The 21,121-nt window shown below is 42.1% G+C and overlaps 1 protein-coding gene across 4 annotated transcripts in view; it reads left to right on the forward strand.

The window, feature by feature from the left end:
- PIEZO2 (piezo type mechanosensitive ion channel component 2) overlaps positions 1-21,121 on the forward strand; it is a 454,403-nt gene that overhangs the window by 67,364 nt on the left and 365,918 nt on the right. For all 4 annotated transcript variants that reach the window (XM_059409177.1, XM_059409173.1, XM_059409174.1 and 1 more), the window contains exon 2: positions 20,905-21,000. In XM_059409177.1, coding sequence (XP_059265160.1) covers positions 20,905-21,000 — 96 coding nt within the window. The remainder of the gene's footprint in view (positions 1-20,904; positions 21,001-21,121) is intronic.

Raw genomic sequence — 21,121 nt, forward strand, 5'->3', positions numbered from 1 at the left:
GATGGATTTTCAGGTGTTTGCAATCTTTAGATAAGCTATCTAGCTGAACTCCGGCTAGCTGAAGCAGTCTCAGCTTGCTACTTCTCCGCCATCTTCCTCCCATACCATCAAAACCTACCATTCTTATAATGCTTCCACTCTACCTGTAAGTTTATAGGGAATATTTCTTGTTTAATTTTAAAGAGGCTAGAGAGCTGACATTTTATGTGTGCTAACATAGGGATCCCTGCAGCCCTAGGTTCATGGCTTTCTTAACAAATGTGTCTTCCCTATGGAAATGCATGGTGCTATCTTTCACAGGCACAATGTGTCCCACACGGACTCTTAAAGGAAGTAAGGGATGTGGTTGTGAAACTCTGATTGGAAAGATAAAATGGTTGCACATCTATTTTTTGCCTTGTATTTATATTTGAAGCTTGCTTGTTGGGCACTTTGCCTAGAACTAATTGACTTCCCTTGCCTTCTCCCCCCTCCCCGGAGCCCCCATCCCTTCAGGTCCAAAACAGGTTTCCATAGTGTTTGGCCAGTCCAGCCGGTGGATATCATCAAGCCGTTAGATTGTTGAATTTGGTGCACTCACTTCCATTTCCAAGTTTAAAGCCAAATATAAATTCTTAGTTTTCCCCTCTGTTTTTTGTTGTTGTTGTTGTTGTTGTTGTTCGTTTGTTTTTTAAATCTCCTCCTCCCTCCTCCCCCCACCCCCTTTCTTCCTCACCACTTAATCTGGTAGGCCAGATTTGGCAGCCAGTTTATCAAAGGTCAGAGGGGACACCTGCAGTCTGTTCCAGGAAAAGGCACCGTTACAGATGCTCTGTAATGGAGAATCAATAGAAGAGAACAACCTTGGCAAGCTGATCTGACCAAAAGGCACAAACCAGCAGAATCTGGACATCAGGACTGTTAGGTTCCCTGCTCTTCTTTCCTATCCTTTTCCTTTCAGAAAGGCTCTGCCTGGCTGATCATTAGCTTGACGCCCATTTCCGAATTTCAAATTGAACTCTTGGTTCAAGTCTCTTTCCCATCATAAGAAGATGCATTGGAAAAGTTTTGACATCTTTTGTCATGATTTTATGATCTTGTTTGAGATCACGGCTCATGAGATCAATAGGTTCTCTTTGTAGGACTTAAAGTAGCCTGGATTTTTATCAGAGCCCACATGGAGATGGCAGGGAAGGGCGAGGACAGGAGATGCTCCTGAGCTTAGAGGACCTGTGCTTGGAACACTGCTCATGCCTCAGACCCTGCAGACACAGAAAGGAGCATCTCCTCCTCCTGTTGAGGACCTCCGAAGCATTTCTTGACCGACAGAATATTTGAGGAGCTAGATGTACCCTCCACCTGTCCACATTCTTGTGCTATCAGGTCACTAAACCATGCACCAATTAGAAAGTTCTGTGAGGGCGTTTTGGGGGACTTGGCAGGGTACCTAGCCTACCTACAGCTGTTGTTCCAGAATGCTAGAGAGTGTTACTACTCTTCAAAAAAATAATGGTTTTCCCCTCCCGCTGCCCCAATCGTTTCCCTTGAAGTTCAGTTCTACGAGCTTGTGTCTTAAAATGAACTTTAAGTTTGGGCAGTTAACCTTTGTGTGCACATCCTTTCTTCATTTTTTTTTTTTTCCAGAGTCCTGGGATGGAAAGGCATCTTGGGAGGTCATGGAGGCTGCCCATGACTCAGATGCCCTCAGCCGTCTTCCTTGCCCTAGATTCTCATTTCTTGATAAAGGAAATGTTTCGTGAATTCAGTTATGTCTTTTCTATTACAGGTGCCTGATTGTGTGTTGTATTCCCTTGTAGTTCAATCCAACAAGTTTTAAGGCTTATTAGGGAGATCCTCCGGTATCCTGTTAAGCATTGGGTTATCAAGATGAATTAAGATGAATTAAGTTCTGAGAGTTTACAGGGGTGGTTACCAATACTTTGGAAAAATATGGTTGTTGAGGTATTGCTCCTGGGGATTTGGACTCAGTGAGTGTGAATAGGGCCGCCCAGAATATTCTGACATGTGGCCAGTCGTAAGGACCGCTGGTCAGTACAGAGGATACACACATGTGCATGCATCATTAACACTCAGCAGACTAATAATTTCTGTCTTGATTTTTAAACAGTGCATCAGGAGAGCAGTTTCTTTGATAACAAAATAAAACTAAATGCTGCTTATATAGTTACCTGGCTAATTCCCATGGGCATGGGCTAATCCCCATGTTTCTATACACTTGCCTGCAAGTGGGCATCAGTCACTGTGTTGGAAATTTTCCATTTACTCCACTAGGCACAGGCCACCCTCGGACACTGGGAGGTTACCCCGCATGGACTATATTGAGTTGCTTTTCTGCCCTTGCGCTTGGCCAATGAGCGGCAAGGGATCGGATGGCAGCAGGAGAGAGTGCAGGTGCAGTGTCCCCCCCTCCCCCACCGTTATGGCCCTCTGGTCCTCTGCCATCCTTTGCACCTCTTTGTAACCCAGGCTACCCCACTCCATATAGCCCCTTTCTTTATACTTTCTTCAGTGACCTGATTTGAGTGTACCACCTGTGCTCTGCTACAACCTTGGTTGACATGGTCTTTTTTATTAGTAGCTAGGAAGTAGTACAGGAGATAAAGAAAGCAATCAGTCAATTGATTATATTAGAGCTCAAAGAATAAAGAAAATTAGAACATAGCAGAATGGAGCAATACAGTTTGCTCAGTTGGCCAGGAGCTTTAAACATTCTCCCATGAACGTTTCTTATTTCTGCTCTGTAGAGCTGGAGGTCTTCCTTAATGTGGAAGTCCAATGAGTAGACAGTCACAGAGAATGTTCCGGATTCATAATTTCAAGGTGTGGAGTCCTAGGGCTTTATTTCATCTAGGTTTCCTCAACCAAGCACTGATTATAAGAGCATCAAAGTGAGAGTTCTTCATTATTCTAATTGTCTTTAAATTCTGATCCCATATGTTGGTTTTAGCACTTTCATCTGTGTCAAGTCCCCAGGGATACAGGAATGAATAGAACATCATTGTTGCCTTTAGGTGCTTCTAGTTTTGTAGGTGGGTGGGTGGGGAGGACTTGAAAGCAAACAATTCTATTGTTGCCTACACATAGGAGTCCGTATGAGGCTTCATGGGAACACAGCCAAGGAAGTGCCTGAACCAGCATCCAGTGTTGAAGAGATGATGTACTGAATGAGACCCTTGAGTGATTAAGAAAGAAATACAGGAAGCAGTAAAAAGATAAAGAAAACCAGAAAAGAGGAAGCAGCAAGGGGAGCTGCCCGAAGGTTATTGTGGTTGAGGTTTTGAGCCCGCTCAGAAGGTGGGAGGTGGAAAGGCAGAAGGAGCCAGCACACCCGTGTGGCATGCAGAACCCTCCCATTGCCACCTTGCTTCCAACCCTGGAGGGGTGCTCCCCCCCTTGGAGAACGATGAAGACTTTCTGTAGCTGGACAGAAGCACAAATGAAAACCCAACATGAGGGCTTATGCCCTTGTGGTGAAAAGTTGGGGAAAGAGGGCAGGAGAGTGAGTGCGATGTGTTTAGGGGATGTGAAGAGATAGAGAAACAAAGTGGGTAATCAAATCTTCAGCGTGTAAAGATCGCCCTAGAGCATAAGGCTATTCTCTCATCACTGTCCATCGAGGCTGTAAACTCCTGGAGCTCGGGCACTATGTTCTTACTTGTTTGCAGAGGAAAAACACTCTTATTGTCTAGAGTCAGAGAAATGGGTTTATGTTAGAATGAAGGACGACCAAGAGTATTGCTTGGGGAGAGGTGCTTGTGCACAGACATAGGCCTCTGCCTGCCCTGAGGGTAGTTTGATCAGGGGCTGAGGCGTCCACTCTGAAGGCCTTAGGGCCCAGAGGGACGTTGAGGGGTTTGGCCAATTTCTGCCACCGATTGGCACTCACTTTTAACCTAAAACACACACCACTTACATTGTTCCATGAGAAGAAAAACCTCGGACATTGAGGTGCAATTTGGGCTCAAAAATCCTCTTTTTCTTACATATGACACTTTCAGCTTCTTCACCTTAAAAAAAAAATTCTTCTCATTTAAAAGAAAAAACTTGGGGCATCTGGGTGGCTCAGTCATTGGGTGTCTGTCTTTCACTCAGATTATGATCCCAGGGTCCTGGGATCGAGCCCTGCATGGATGGGGTTGGTGGGGGAGTCCCTGCTCAACGGGAAGCCTGCTTCTCCCTCTCTCTCTGCCCCTGCTTGTGTTCCCTCTCTTGCTGTGTCTGTCAAATAAATAAATAAAATATTTAAAAATAAATAAAAAATAAAAATAAAATAAGTTTAAAAAAAACTTGATTTATTTATTTGTACTTTTTTTTTTTTTTTTTTTTTAATAAGAGAGCTTGGCTTTATAAGCAGGGGTCCATTCTCACCAGATGATTGTGTTTTTCACATCTATCGCTTCAGAACAATTAATGGCAAATTTGTAAACTTGCTCTTAGTGTTTGGATATTTAATCATAATACCAAGTTTTCCTTTTACTTACTTTTCCCACTTGTCTATCTCATTAACCTGTTTATTAGCACTTCCATATTGAATTTTCTTGTCACTAGAAGAGGCAAGATCATGTTTTTAAAAGTCAAGTTTACATCAATTTCATTTTTATGGCTATGCGTAATTTTAACATTTCCCACCATTGACATACTCTCAATTTTCAAAAATATGTATATCATAATAAGTACTATTTTCTTGTAAGTCATATCGATCTTGTTCAATATAACATATATTTATTTGTCACTCGCTCCATGCCAGAACATTATACTAGATGCTGGGAATATGAGGATCATTCTAGTCTCTGTCCTGGGTAATTCCCAGGGCTCCGATCACCACAGGTGCTCATTAGGATTTTCATTATGGAAAGTATGCCTTTCCTCTCTCTTGCTGGCCCTCTCTGGCCCTTCCCCTCCCCTCTCCTTTCTTCCTTCCTTCTCAAAGCAGTATTTGTGTGTGTGTGTGTGTGTGTGTGTGTGTGTATTCCAGTAACCATTAAAATTCAAGTAAGATTTTTAAAAATTTCCTGTTATTTTCGTAGTGATGTATTTTGTTCCATATTTAGCTTCCCATTACCATCTAGGCCACTGCAGCTTTAATACAGAAGGGTAAGTGGGGCTCAGGAAGAAGGAAGGGCCAGAGATTCACAATGTATCAACCTAACAGTGTTAATGATCAGTAAACAGTTTCAAGAGTAAAAGATGAGTGTAGGAACCCTCTAAGTCAGGGTGCGCATGTGGGAGGCTGGGGTGAAGTTCGGCCAGCACGCAGTGTTAGAGCTGGTTTCACCAGATGCATTTGAAGGGGAAGAAAGTGGAGGGACTTTCCGGGAAATCGGACAGCCCCTCAGAAGGAAAGGAGGGTGGAAAATTTTTGAATACTTCAGGAAAAGTAAGTAGGTGACTGGAGTTTGTGGTGTAATGAGGCCTGAGGCTGAGGGATTGTCCAGATTTTAGAGGGTGTGAACTACTGAGGAGGGGAGTCGGTGGAAGGAAGCAGAAGTCTGGAATGGATTGATCCGGTTCTGATTCTTATCCTGTTGTTTTCCAGCTACTGACATGACTAAGGGCCACGCATCCTTTCAGAGTCACACTGTGTTCATCTTTAAAATAAAAATGATGGTGCCATGTGGGGCTTTGGGAAGATAAAAAATATCTTCATGCAGGGGTCCCTTCTGTCCTGGACTCATTCACTTAGTAAATGCTGTGGGGCAGCCTCATTCTGGGGGAAATGGACAAAGCAAAGAGCCAGATGACGTTGAGTCGCTATTGTAAGGACAACTAATAGATGACCCAATATGCATATGACTAATAATTGTTATTAGTGGGGCACCTGGGTGGCTCAGTCCTTAAGTATCTGCCTTTGGCTTAGGTCCTGGGTTTGAGTACCACATCAGGCTCCCAGCTCAGTGGGGGGTCTGCTTCTCCCTCTCCCATTCCCCCTGCTTGTCCCTCTCTCGCTGTATCTCTCTCTGTAAAAACAAAACAAAACAAAACAAAACAAACAAACTAAAAAAAAATAATAACTGTTTTTAGTGCCATTCTCCCACGGCTAGTTGCAGACAAAGGAGGGACATGATCACATTTGTATCTTAGGAAGATGTTGCGGGGAGCCTTGCGTTCCATTCCATTCTATCTCAGACTTAGTTTCTTGCAAGTGGGAAGTGGGAAGCTCACATTTGCTGGCGGCATGATGTCGAGTGGAGTTTCCACCATCTCAGATTATTAGAATCAAGTTCTCATCAGATAAAAGAGTCAACAAAGGTAGGGTTTTGGCTTCCAAGTGTAAGTAAAATTCAATCGCGTGGGCAGCCAAACCCAAACACTGTGTGTTCCATGAGGAGCGATGAGAAAGGAGGAAGTCTGCAGGACAGACCCCTTGTGGTTGCGTCTCTATGGCAATGGATGGCCAGTGCGAATGAAGGAGAGCTTCTGGAATCCAAGGTTAAGTTCCGTTTCTACATCCTAATCCTTGAGTGATATGTGCCCTTTGTAAAGGGGTGATGACAACCCCTACTTCACAGGACTGTAGAGTGTATCAAATGAGATAAAGCCTTGGTAACCTGAACAGCACGAGCAAGTTATTTTCCTAGAACCTGACAAAAGCTCCTTAAAATTTGATTGATTCAACCAAGTGTTATAAAGAGAAAAATTAATTCTGTTGGATATCAGATAACTAGGGTTCCCTTTTCTACTTCTTTCTCCTAATTGAACTGATTAGTTTTTGAATCAAAATGGATGGCATAGACTGGTTGTTTCGGTAGCAAGTGCGTCTACAATGGCTGTCATGTGGCGCTTTCCTGTCCCCTGAGCCCCAGTTGCTTGGCCTGTGAGAACTCTGAGGATGATTTCTGCAAAATTCCCCAAGCCCTTATGCCTTGAGGCTTTCTGGGTCTGCAGCCTATGTCAATTTTACCTCATGTCAAGGTGGATGCAAAGAACAATCCTTTTCGCACTTGCACCAAACCTTCCATGAGTTCGCCATGTCCCAGAAGGAGGCCATGCCATGTCCTGCAGAACTTACACATCTGGCTTCGTCTCCATGTTCAGTGTTCTCGCTCTATTTACTCTCCACTTTTGAAGCCCAGACAGCATCATCCTCTCTAGCAGAGCACTTGTGCCTTTACCTGGACTCCTCAGGATCTCTTATTCTACCCCAAGAATCTACCACACAAAGCATCCACACAAATACTCCTTCTAAGAGACTCTGGTCCTGCCACTAATTGAATACAAATACCTCCATCTTGTCATAAAACACAACAAATCAGCTTTTTAGAGTAGCTAGACATGAAATAAAATTAAAACATATATATCTGTCTGCCTGATGGTCTTCATCTGTAAACTGATCACATTCAGATTTGCCTGAGTGAGAAGACTGTCCTTATACTAGCGGCTGGTTAGGAATGAACAGCAAGGAAAAAAAGGGGTGTGGGCTAGACCCTCAGGCTGTGAATTGTGGGGGCTGGCAGGTGGAACGTCTTGTTGGACTCACCCTGAATGAGTTCTACAAAATGAAGGAAGTAATGGCCGCTCTAGTGACCATGACTTCTGTGCCAGAAAGTGTTATCTCTGATTCATAGAAAGCTCCAGATTGATTCAGTCTGGTGTGTTTCTACATTCCTACATACTAGTGCATGGGTTTGGTATAATTTGCTGGACCCAAATTGTGCTCTTTCTCCATTGAAATTTTTCCCCTCCCCCTGCTTAATTGCCCTCTGAAGAGGCCCTGGGAAGAGGAATTTGGGGACTGCAGGTTATATATCTGAAGAAAATGAGTAAGAAAAAGTGGGTGTTTGTTTTCCATTATTCTCCAGGTTGTATTTTTAGGCAATCTGCTGCAAAAATTAACAGGTTCCAGATGATAGCTGAGAAAACACCCACCAATCTGATCTTTGTGTGAGACAAAAGTGAGAAGAATGAGCTGTTCTTCAAGATTCATTTGTGCCAAAGAAGGGCTAGTCAGCTTAAAAATACAGAGCAATGTCAGGATGGTGTACATTCAACTAGAAGACAATGACAACTCATAACCTCTGTGTCCCTGGCCTTGTCCTCCAGCTTATTTTATTACTACGAAGGTTTAATTGATTTACTATGCTAGTTCTTACTGGTGTTGGGAGTCTTGTTGGCCATTGTGTGATTCAGCCCAAATCATGTAAGTTTAGATTTACAAGGTTCCCACCCATTAACTGAAAAAGAAAAGGAAGAAAACCTCAAGGGAGGCCCTGGAGGGTGTGTTTGCTTTTGTGTTGACTGGAAATGTTTTATTCTCAACACTCCTGCTCCCTTGTTTCTCCTGTGTAAACATGTTACTTTCTTGAGTAAGTAACATGTAAGCCCCTTAAAAGCAGGGCTTGGCCATCATTGTGTCTTTGGAAACCTAGTGTAACACCTCATACATTATAAGCACACGATGACTGTGCAGAATGAATACAGAGATGAAAAGTTGAACTCCCACTGCCCTTAATAACAGAAGGGTCAGAGAAGAGCTATTTAACTGACTATGGTGTAAATGTTCACCAGCTTTCACCAGATAGATCATTCTGCAACACTCCTTCTGGCTGACATAATGACATGGCTACAAAAAAAACATCAAAAACAAATGAGATGGAAGTGTTTGTTGGAAAAAAAAAAAGAAGGGAGGGTAATAATTTTCTCTCAGGCATCCAGGAAGAGGCAAGAAAAAAGTTTCTTTCTTTTTTGTTTTTTTAAGATTTTATTTATTTATTTGAGAGACACAGAGAGAAAGACAGACTGAGAGAACATGAAAGGGGAGCTCAGAGTGAGAAGCGGACTCTCCATGGAGCTGAGAGTCCGATGTGGGACTCAATCCCAGGGCTCCGGGATCATGAACTGAGCTGAAGGCAGTTGCTTCACCAACTCAGCCACACAGGTAACCAAGAAAGAAGAGTTTCTTAAACCTTGAACTTTATCTATCACAAAGAAGTGAAGCTCCAGGGAGCTTCTGCGGGAAGAAAAGGGTGTGTGAAGTTAAACTCCAAGTCTTAAGCATTATTTCTCGCAAAGGGATTCAGCGAAAATCCTACTTCATCACAAGAGGCTCTATGAAATTTTGGTCAGCTCTCCAAGACGGAAAAACATTTATTAACCTCATAAAAGGTTAATAAAGTGGGGACAAGGGGCTTTCCACTGTACATCTTTAGCAAACATTCCCTGAACCTCATAACCTGACTCCTAACTAGTGACAACCAGAAGAAAAAATCAAAATATTAATCCCAGTAGAGCCACATTAAGCAAAACCATTAATATCTCAAGCCTCAGCTTCCCTTCACAAAAAAAGAAACTCTATCAGGTATAATTTTTTTAATGTTACTAGAGGCTAGTTAAACTAGAAATGCTCAAATAACCCATGGCATGAATCACAAGGAGCTGTCCCGGGGCCAATTCTCTGCTAGCGAGCCTGAGTTCCCAACTGAACAGCGCCTACAGGGTCCATCTTCTGTTATTAAGGGCAGTGGGAGTTCAGCTTACTCAAGAAAGTAACATGTTTACACAGGAAAATTCTACCAGGATCTATGTAGTCAAGGCATAAGAGTGAGAAAGCCAAATGTTGTGAGCATGCAGAGATGGAAGAGATTACTTTATCTTAGATTTGATTTTATTTTAAAATACAAAATACACACATAACAGGGAACTTTAATGTAGTAAGATAAAAAGACAGTGTTCTCCCTCCTTCAATGTCTTTTCTCAGACGCAACTCCTGGTAGTAGTCTGATATATTCCTAAAGATGTTCTCAATGCGTAGTAGGGGTAGCAGAGTGCAATGGGGCAGAGTACAGATGCTGGAGTCGTCCTGGGTGAAGGATCCCTGAATGGAATTAAATCCCAATTTCACCTTGACCATGGACAAGTTATATATCATTTCAGAGCCTTAGTTTCCTAAAAGTGGGGGATATTGTTAATATCTACCTCTTAGACCTGTCCTATTCTATACAGTTTTATAACCTGTTTCTTTTAACCATGTGTATTATAAACATCTTTTAATGTTCATTCACACGTGCAAAAATCATTCTTTGTGACTGTTGCACAGAGTTGCATGGTGTGACTGACAATCCTTATTGAATTATCCCCTTATGGCCGACATAAATGCTTTTTTATTTGGAAAAGTTTACTTTTTTAGTGGGATAATTAGGCCATTCTCTGGGAGGAGGCAAACATCTGAGCTAGAAGGGTGCTTAGGAATTTGGAATACACTACTGGGCAGAGGTATTAAGAAGCTGGCAAAGAAAGAGGCAGGCATTTATTTACTCACTCAGTAAATATTTACTGAGATTAAATTTTTAATATTTAATTAATAAATTTTTAAATATTTAATCCATATTGTATTTTGGGATAGAAACTGGAAATAGAGTAATGAATTGGAAAGAGCCCATGTTTGAAGGTGGCCTAGGGCCTGGTGGTATGCATGTTTAAGGAATAGCTAATTGGGGGCTCTGGCTAGAACAGAGGTTTATTTAGGGAAGTACATTTTTGCTAGAGCTTTCCCAAGAGATAGACAAATAGTGGCAGGGTTCTGCAGCCTCCCTGAAATATTACCAAGTGACTTAGTCAAGACATTTGTAGAGGTAACCAGACCTCTGTAGAATTTTGATATGAGCCATGGAGCTTAGCTTCACAGTGGCTCATGATTTGCACCTGCACTTTGGAGATAGACCACTATACCCAGTCTCATCTAGGAGGACACTGGGGAAAGTTCTGACCCATTATGGATCCTCTAGTAAATACAGGGCATAATGATGGATCAGGAAGAATCAAATGTCATCTTATTCCTGGAAATATAGGAGGTCCAAGACTTCTCTATCTACTGACAAAAAATCAAGCACATTATCAGGTCAAGGTTGTGAGCCAATGAAAACACCCAGAGTAAGCTTAAACACATTACCAGAATTATTACTCTCATTCCAAATAGAGCACCCTATGAACAATTTTTAAAGTACCTTAATTTTATAAGGCGGGAGAATGTACATGGATACTGAAAAGAAGGGTAGTAAGGAAAGAGCAGGAAAGGCCAAGGCCGTCTGTGGAGTGGGATGTGGTTGGGTGGGCAAGCCCAAAGGTCTCTGGTTTGTTCACCACAAGGATTCCTTTGTACCCACTCCATTCTCAGAGACAAAGTCTGTGTGCCGTCAGCATTTGAAGTGATAAAGAAGGGACTAAATCCAAGGTCTAAGTTTCTGCCATTAGAACAAAGAGATTTGGCAGAAGAGGCTAATCTTGAGGCATTCGTCCAGTTCATTGCTATTTTGGATATTGTTCTGGGAGTGAGGATCTGACATTGTGGTCAGAAGCTGTTCCTCATTAGTGTGGTGTCATAAACATAAAGCCCAGACACAGTCAAGGGCTGAATTCATGCCACGAAAGGTGTGTCTACTACTTCTCTGGCACCAGAAATAGTTGAAAGCCAGTAACAATAGGCCTATAGATGGCAGGGAAGAGGGCGTTCCCAGGAAGAAGCAGGCAGGATGTTCAAGTAAATTTGTCAAGATAAAAATGGTCATTTTTCATCAGTTTTGAGCCATATTCGTTGTTGAACAAAGTATAGCACCAACCAGCATTGTGTGCTGAAGACGGAAGAAACTTGACTTTAGCAAACTGCATTGATTTCTTCTTGTGCTAGTGTGCATGTCAGACCACGAAGGATGCTGCCGAGAATAATGGAGAATATTCTGCAAGCTACAGGGGAAGCCTACACACAAAATTCAGTTCACTAATTCCTTCAAAGAAGGAACGTGCGCCAGGCAATAAATCATTCCTGTTATTAAAAAGCCATTGCTGCTTACACAAAGTCTACATTTATACTTGTACTCATCCGTGTTCCTGCCCTGGCTGTCCAACACCCCCCCCCCGCCCGCCTTTCTATAGCTGCTGTCTCAAGTTGCTTACAGATAGGATGGAATTGTGGTTGATTCTCTTATTTCTGAAATGGAAGTGATGTTTATTTTTCATTTGTAACACCGTTTGACTCTTATGAACTTGCTACTATTTAAATATTTACGACCTGTCTAGTTCAGTGGTTCAACCTAATAATTTAAAGATACTGACACCCACAAGGTGGAGGGTGAGTTTCTAAATCTGAAATCTCCATGAGTCTGTAAAGGTCTTGTGAAAGGTTGTAGATTATCGAGTCTAAGTAAGCAAAAGTCGAGTAAGGAGCTTTGCTTTATGGTTAGGGTCCTAAGCACTTTTCTGAGATTTTTCAGTGATGTAAAAACCCTGCTATAGTGAATTTTTCATATAGTAGAATTTATAAATTTTAGGAAGAGAAGTTAACTTGTGGGAAAATTACACTAAAGTAGCATGAATTAAAAATAAGTAAGATCGAGTTCATGAAGGCAGAGTTAATTAAAAAGTCAAAAGCTGGAACTGAAAAGTGAGTAAAAATTAAACATGAATGATAATCAGCTCTCTTTAAGAATAATGTTTTAACTGAGGAAAATAAGTTTTTCAATTCTCACAATTAATCTTTTTTATAGGCTAAGGGTTCATTGTGATCAATAATTTGAAAACTTAAAAAAGAGGGTCTATGTTCTGCTAGTAAAAGACTGCTGAAGAGGTATAATGACCCCTAGCTTTGTAAATTGTTCAGCTACACAAAAGTGAATTAAGACTGCGTTAAAAGGTATATTCTTCCCCGGAGAATAAATGTGAGTATGAAGGAGGAGGAATGATTTCTAAATCAGTAAACACAGTGACATGAATCTGAGCAGGCTAGCTCATCTTCACTCTAGGTCTCCCAGTCTGCAAGCACTGACTCTCCTCTTCCATAGATTAAAAAAAAAAAGCTACCGAAATGAGTGGGTGAAAAGTTGCAAAGTCTGACCTCTGTCAGCATTCACCTGCCCACCCTGATGTCTTATCCATCACCATGGTAAGAGAGCAAGTTTTATTTGGGGTAATCTGAGGAACTGTGGATTTAAATGCAAGGCTCTTCATACTCCTAATGCAATAGATCTAATTCCTAATATAATTTTTCAGATAGCTTAAGGAACTGTTAGCATAAAAGCTTTGTTTTTTCATTTGCAATCACAGGAGATGATCTGTGCTATTATTCTCTTGGATCCCAGGGAGTTTCTTAGCATGAGCAGGGTCAAGCTTGAGCAGAAGGATTTGCAATTTAAATATGACAAATTTCTGTGGGGAAACTTATGAAATGGTGAATACCATAAAAAATTTATAAAAGAGGGAAAAGAGCACCATATTCTTTCATTTGTCTTTTGCAAACTGTACAATCAGTCAGGATGAGTTTAGAAAACTCATTTAAACTGTTAATATGATTAGTAATATTTGTTGATGTATATTCAAATAATTAAAAAAGAAAACAATCATTTTTTTATAAGAATTAAAAGGCAATACCTGTTTAAATTGATAGGCCCACCCCCAAAAAAATCCAACTAAGATTTTAGTGACTCCCTGTTCAACTCATATTTTACAGATAACACTCCCAGTTATTTTGCATAAGCGGAAAACTTAGACCAAAAGCTTCTATCCTTTATGAATAATATGCTTTCATCTGATTTATCCTTAAACTGGCTTAGAAATTTTAGCGATGGTTATGATTAGCAGTGGTTATGATTTTCTGCTACAATTGGGTTCTAAGACCTTGCCATCCATTACCTTATAAAAGTCTTCTTGTCCTTGATGCTTTATTCTAAATTTACATTCTTTAAACCAATTTCTTTAATGAAATCAATGTACAATATCATATTTCTCTTCTTTTCCAATTTTTCTGAGATATCATTGACATAAAACATTGTGTACGTTTAAGGTATATAGTGTGTTGCTTTGATATATATTGCAAAATGAAGACCACTGTGATTATTGATGAAGTTTTAGAATATAAGTGAGATTCAGTGGGGTAGAGTCTGGAGCTGACCACCAAGAAGGAATTCTTGAGATGTCTTTGGTGCAAACTGGTGGTTTATTAAAGCACAGGGACAGGAACAATGGGCAAAAGAGCTGCTGTGAGGACCTTGAGGGGCTAGCTGTTGTTGGGAAATGTCATTTATTACCATCTAATTAAACCTTAGTCATGAGACCTTTCAGAAGTATATCCGTGGGCCATATGCTTGGGAATGATTGCCAGCCTGTATCTTGGAGGCTTGAGATGAAGTTTCCAAAGGAATTTTTATATGTTAAAGTAGACTCACAGGATCCTGGTTAGGGAGGAGGGGCGGTCAGGCTAGGATTGCCTTTTGCCCTTATCAAAGTATTATGGTGGAAGCAGTTGAGTCCCTAGAGGACTCTCACTCTGCTCTGCCTCTTTCAAGGACTTGTCAGTGGCTCTAGGTAGTAAGGAAATTTAATAACTTTTCTTCTGCCTTTGTTTCCCGCATCAGTACAGCTAACACCTCCATCGTGTCACATCATCACTATTTCTTTTTTGTGGTGGGATACTTCTATTTCTCGAAGTGTGAGAAATACACAACTGACAGAGTCAGTGTTATACTGACGAACTCCCAGCACCAAAGTCACCGTTCATGCATCTCTGGGTCAACATGTAATGTTAAAATATAGGGACTTTCCCCCAATGGGTTAACATAGTTCCTTCTTTGAAAATTATTTCTATTAGCTTTTTGTAGCACAAATGTATGAACATTCCTAGGCCATGCGTGAAGAATATAATGCAGGTGTTACCTGATAAAAGCCTGAAAAAATAAGTGTGCAAGACTATGTCTTGGCTTTTATGAGCTATTGTGGAAGAAACCTTCTGCTAGCCTCCTTCTTGATGAAATTACTTCTGGAACTTCCCGAAGGAAGCTACTGGGACAAGACCTCTCATCCATGTGGAGGTCACATCAAGGAAACGGGAAGAGCTCAGGGCACTGGGTCTTGACTGTCAGTTCTAAAGCACCACTTACTCAGACATTTGTAACTTTAACCGGATGTAAACCACGGGAGTGTATAATGGGGAAAAGAATTCTATACAAATAGGCAATGAATCAGGTGACCAAACAGCCTTTTTCCTGTCTCTCATTTCTTTGAGAGTTTTCCTTAGGGAACATCTACCATTGTTTAATTCTTTTTCCTACAACATGATAAATATTTGCAATTGATTCTCTTGTCATTAAAAAAAAAAAAAATAAAAGAACCAGGATTCCGAGAGGACATCCTTTTAAAAGCAACTGATTGCTTCAGAGTCAAGAAGAAAAAATTAAAAGTATGAACGAACAAAAATTTTTGGACTCACCGAATTGACAGAACTGTTTGTCACTTGATATTGAAGTTGCTTATTCTGAGTGCTGTGTATCTACTCCTCTGGCAACTGTTAAAATAAACAAAGCTCTTGGAGGCCTTAAAGAGCATTTAGAACGTACTTAGTTGAAATGGAGATTCGAAACATTTAAGGAATTGTCTCCCAGGCCATTAATAGTGAGATGTTGTTTGGCCTTGCTAAAGGGTATGAAGGAGATAGGAGATCACATCTGGCTAAAAATTCAGCTCTGAGAGCACTTACCTTTAATAACATAATCTAAAATTATTGCCTTCAACTATTATAGAAAGGCAAATTAAAGTGTGCGTAAACTTCTCCATGATCTTATTGTAATGATGGGGAAATTATTATACAGACGGTCTTGGCTTGACAATGATTGGACTTAGTGATTTTTAGACTTTACGAGGGTAGTAAAAGCAATATGCATTCAATAGAAAGCTTTTTTTTTTTTTAATTTGGAATTTGAATCTCTTCCTGGGCTCACAACCTGCAGTGCAGTGTTCTCCCATAATGCTGGGCGGCAGCAGCTGCTCCCAGTCTTCCTGAGTGAGCAAGTGGGAGGGTTACATTCTTACCATTCTGTATCCATACAGCCATTGTGTTTGTCACTTTCAGTATGGAAGTCAGTCAGTTACATGAATGAATCCACACGTGGTTATACAATCCGCTCTGTGTCAGATGATTTGCTCAACTGTAGCACCCTGCATACATTAAAGGCAGGCTAGGCTGAGCTATGATACTCATTCAGTAGGTTAGGTGTATTCCATGCATTTTCGACTTAGGATATTTTCAGCGTACTTTGGTTTTACTGGGGTGTAACCCCACTGTAAGTCAGGGAAGATCTGTACACAAACTACAGTCAAGTATTTTTATAAATGTTACATGACCATCTAAACAATTTCATACTTGCAAGAGATTTCCGCTTTCTATTTTGGTAAACTAGGTTGTCAAAGTCAAATCATTTCCTTCTTGGAGAGTTTTTGCCAAAACTGCTTACCAGCTTTTATCTTTAGAAAATGAAGTTTGTTAATGAGGCGAGGTCAATTGTTTACATTTCAGATGATGGTATTAATGTTTATAAAGCACTCCACTTGATAACTTGTTGATTCATTTTGTCATTGTGAACTCTCTAGGCTTGGCAAGTTCTTTTGTTTGGGAAATTCTTGTCAACTGTTGTCATCCCTTTGGAGAGGTTTCCACATGATACTTGGGAGGTGGAAGGGGGGGGGGGGTAAGACCAGGTAGGAATAATGGAAACAACAGTGTGTTATTTACCAGAACAGAGAATCTTTCTCCTTTTTTTTTTTTTTAAATATTTTATTTATTTGAGAGAGAGACACTGAGAGAGAGTATGAGCAAGGAGAAGGTCAGAGAGAGAAGCAGACTCCCCGTGGAGCTGGGAGCCCGATGCGGGACTCGATCCCTGCACTCCAGGATCATGACCTGAGCTGAAAGCAGTTGTTTAACCAACTGAGCCACCCAAGTGCCCATCTCCTTTGAACAACTTGGTGTGCATTTCAAAAAACTGTACTGTCAATAGTCAAAATTTTGAGGCAGAAGGCAGAGGTCCAGGTGACCTGAGAGTGAGAGGTGTCGGGTAGCTGAGAACGCTGTGCAGTAGAGTAAGAGAGCTCCTCAGGAAGAATAAGGAATGTGCTCCTGAACAAAGACAACATCATGCTTGGTAAAGGAACCATTGCTATTTGCCTTCTAAGGCTTTTCTAGCTCAAATATGTTTTATTGACAAGTTCAAAGGCATATTTTTGTCTTGATGGGGATAACTCCCTTAGAAATGTCATTCGAAGCCCTCATCAGCTTGGGGGAGCTCTTGGGTAGCAATTTTATACATAAAAAGTAAAGTAGGGAATTCAGCAGTTGGGCTACTGTCATCAGTCAAATGGGATAATTTCAGGTAAAAATAAATGAAGTTGGGCTTTTACAAGTGGCTTGTTTTTTGTTTTGTTTTTAAGTTTGGGTATCTATTGCTGCGACAAATTACTGAAGTGCTTAGCAGCTTAAAACAACACACTGAGTTTCTGGGAGTTAGGAAGCCAGGTGTGGCCTGGGGGGCTGGTGGCAGGGCACCTCTGGCACAGGCTGTCCCGCAGGGCTGCCGCCAAGGGGGTGGTAAGGCTCCTGACTGTGGAGCTGCTTCCAAGTGAACTCTTGTGGCTGTTCGCTGGTGAGGGCTAGCTACTGGCTAGCGACTACAGTCCCCTGCCATATACCTCTCCCTGGGACAACTCACAACAGTGCAGCTGGCTTCCTTGACAGTGAACAAGGGGAGAGGCAGAGGAACACCCAGGATAGAAGTTGCCATGCAGTATCGTGATACTTCTACAGTTTCTGTTTGCCGGAAATGAGTCATTAGTTCCAGACCATATTCAAGAGCAGGGGAGGACATCCTGGTGTGACACCAGGAGGTGGCGATTACTGGAGACCATTTGGAGGCTGCCTGTCACCCTGGGTTGTCCTTGTTCTCTCCTGAGACTCTTCAGACTTTGCTATAAATAATAATAACTGCAGGCTGCGATGTGGGAAACCAAGAGCAGGCTCCTTTCCTCCCTGGCCCCGAAGTTAATCTTGCAGAATTTCCTCCGTAAATACATTTCCACCATGTATACTGTGAAACCTTACAGAATGAGGTTATAAAACAGAAACAGCAAGATCCATACAAGAGCTTTTGCCATCCTGTTGAGGCCAGGCTCTGGCTCACTGAACCCCTGAGAATTAACTTGGGACAGGACGGACAGGTGAGGATATGTTTTCATGCTGGGGCCGTGATGCTTGCTAGTAATAGTGCAGCGTCGGGCCCTAGACTCCCAGGCTCAGACCACCGCCTGGTTCCTTAGCTGCGCTTTCTGCTTTTTCATGTGTCAAAAGGGAGTAATAATGGTCTGTGTAAAAGGAGGATAGTAATAGTATGAGTTAACGTACATGAAGTGTACCCATTGGGGCTTGACACAGAACAAGCACCTTGCTGTAAGCTATTAATGAGATAAATTACCAGCAGATGGGTCCCTGACAATGTTCCTTAAAGTGCTATGATCATACAAGAGAGTTCTGTTTTAGTTTTTACCCAGAAATACTCAGAAATACCCAGAAATTTGCTGCGTAATACTAATTTCAATGTTGCAGAAACAGCCTAAGACTAAAAAGAAAGAAACGTTCCACTTGATTAGGTATTTATTTTGTTTATTGTTGTTGAAATGTCAGCTGTGACGTTTTTATGTGACCATGCCCTGATTTCCTTCCCACATGCCCCTCATGCCTTTCTCATTCCATTTCATTCATTTATTCACTCTTCCTTCCTTACCTGGACACAAGTACCTCCTGCCCTGGGCCGTGGCGCTAGCAGAGATGCTCATGGGCATCTAACCAAAGCCTGTGACACTGAATGACAAGTGTTCTGGAAAAGGCACCGGGGAGTGAAATGCATCTGTTTGGGGAGGTTGTGGACATGGACCGTGACCCAGAAAAGGAAACTTGGGAGCCCTGTATCGATATGCCTGGTGGAGGAAGGATGGGAAGGTGTTGCAGTCAGAGGGAGGAGTGCTGGCATGACCTAGAGGCAGGAAGCAGCAAAACATGGGGAAGGTGCTGGCAGTTCAGTTGGGCAGCAGTGCAGAACGCGGGGTATGCATTGGTGCATTAGGGCGTGGAGCTGCAGGTGGGGGCAGGAACCGGGCTTGCAGACTTGAACTGAGGGTGACAGCCGGCACTCAGTTGACACCTCAAAGTGACCGCCATCGCCTTCGGATCTCTTGCAAGTCCACATGATCTGTCCTCATCCGGGACTCTCCTGGCACCTTGGGCTCTCTGTGGGGCTCTCTGGGGCAAGTCACATAGGTGAGGCCTTCTTCAGCTCCAAGACCCCTCTGGCACCCACGGAGGCTCTGTCTGCAGGCTCACCCACCTCACCCGTTGGCCCACATCTCACTTTCTCCCAACAATGGTCTACCTTCAGTGCTTCTCCTGAATGCTGCAGCCAGTCCTTCTTCCCCCAGGACCCCCTGCTCCCCCTTTCCCTGCTGGCTTCCTGTTCACGTAGTGCTTGTCTTCCAGCGTTCCTTGTGATTGACTTTTTATCGTGTTTGCTGTTTACCATACATTTCCCCCCAAAATATAAGTTCCCAGAGATAGAAAAGAACCTCTGTGGGTCCCAGCATGTAGGACATGCTCAATAAATATTTGTCGACTAAATGAATCCCCAGATATATTTGAATTGGTTTTTAAGGAGCGTCCACTATGGGTGAGAAATAAGAAGCCGAAGGAAAAAAAATCTACAAAGACAATTCAAACATATGTTTTCATTTTTGTACATTGTCTCATTTATGTATATTCCTATCAGCCCTGTGAATAGTGTGAAAGTTTCTTCCCGCCTTGGATCTTTCATGAAGGAGGTTAGGAATACCCATGATGGTAAAAAAGCTACAAATATGTGCATGATTCCTTTGGAATGAAAAAACACCATTTGTGGCTTCCCTCCTTCCCTAGCACACTAGACCTCACTTTCCTCTACTGTGTCTCTGATTGCTGGCTTTGGGAGTAAGCCACCAGAAGCAAGGGCTGGGGCCTGGCTTCTAATCCCCTCTCGAGCTAGCAACTTCTTGATCTGGTCTCCCTGTCTGGGTACCATGTCTCTTGCCCTCCATTTTTTCTCCTACCAAGGTTCCTTCCAACATTTTCCACCTTCATCATCACTGAACCAATTTCCTCATCCTGCAGACTCATTCTCAGTCCTTCTCCTCTTTAGTTTTTCTTTAGTCATCCAATAAATTTATTTTTTATTGCTATAATGTGCTCATTTTCTTTCTGCATGGAACACTGCATGCGTTCTTCTCCCTGGATAATAATGAGGATGTTTATGGTAAAGGCTGGTGTTTTTGAGGGTTTCCCGTGCATGAGATGCTGAGCCACAGTATTATTATATATCATTCTATTTATTCCTCGGAATGAGTCTATGAGTTAGAAACAGATATCAGGTCTGCTTCACAGATGGGGAAACGGGAATCTGGAGAGGGAAGGCACCCCCTTGAAGCAAATCTCTGGAGTTCTAGCTCTAGGACAAGCGATGCAGAAGAAGGAGCGTGGGGTCGGGAGTCTGGCAGACCTAAGGTTAATTTTAACTTGGTCAAATCCTAGTTGGGAGATTCAGGTGAATGATTATGAGTCTTTCTGAGCCTGAGCATTTCTAACTTAGAAAACTTAGAGGATTAAATGAGATAAATTGTGAAAAGCCCTGCCGTGGAGCACTGAACAAATATTCTTCTATTTTCTTTCTCTTCTGTCTCCTCTCTTCTGTGGCCAGCCTTACCTGAACATCCCAAACCCTCACCAGTCCTGTTGCCCTCTATATTTCTGTAGCCATTTTAATTTCTCCAGCTTCCTCCAATTGATGACTTGTTTCAGGACTACCTTCATTCAGGTAGTTTATGGGTATTGCCTTCTTGACTAGATTTTAAGAGCAGGGGCCATGCATTCTAATTCTGCATTTCTCATGATGTTCAACATAGTGATAAACACAGAATAAACGCTCAGTTTTTAGTTCCTAATTGACATACCGACTTGGGTTGCCATTGGATCCAGCGGTCCCTGATGCAGTGACCCACAAAGGTCTCTGCACCCTGGGCCCAGCAGCCTGCCATTATTAATGACGTTCTCCCTCTCTTCTCTCTTCTCAACTGCAGCGTGTGCATTCCGGTACAATGGGCTCTCCTTTGTCTACCTCATCTACCTCTTGCTCATCCCTTTGTTCTCAGAACCAACAAAAGCAACGATGCAAGGTAAGAGATGGAAATGCAATGATCCCCACCATGGGATGGTGCCCTCTAATGGATGACCGCATAATGGTAATCTGATGATCCCTACTGTGCTCTGAATGGATTTTGCTGGGCTGTTCGGTCC

Source organism: Mustela nigripes, chromosome 8, assembly GCF_022355385.1.
Source record: "Mustela nigripes isolate SB6536 chromosome 8, MUSNIG.SB6536, whole genome shotgun sequence".
NCBI lineage: Eukaryota > Metazoa > Chordata > Mammalia > Carnivora > Mustelidae > Mustela > Mustela nigripes.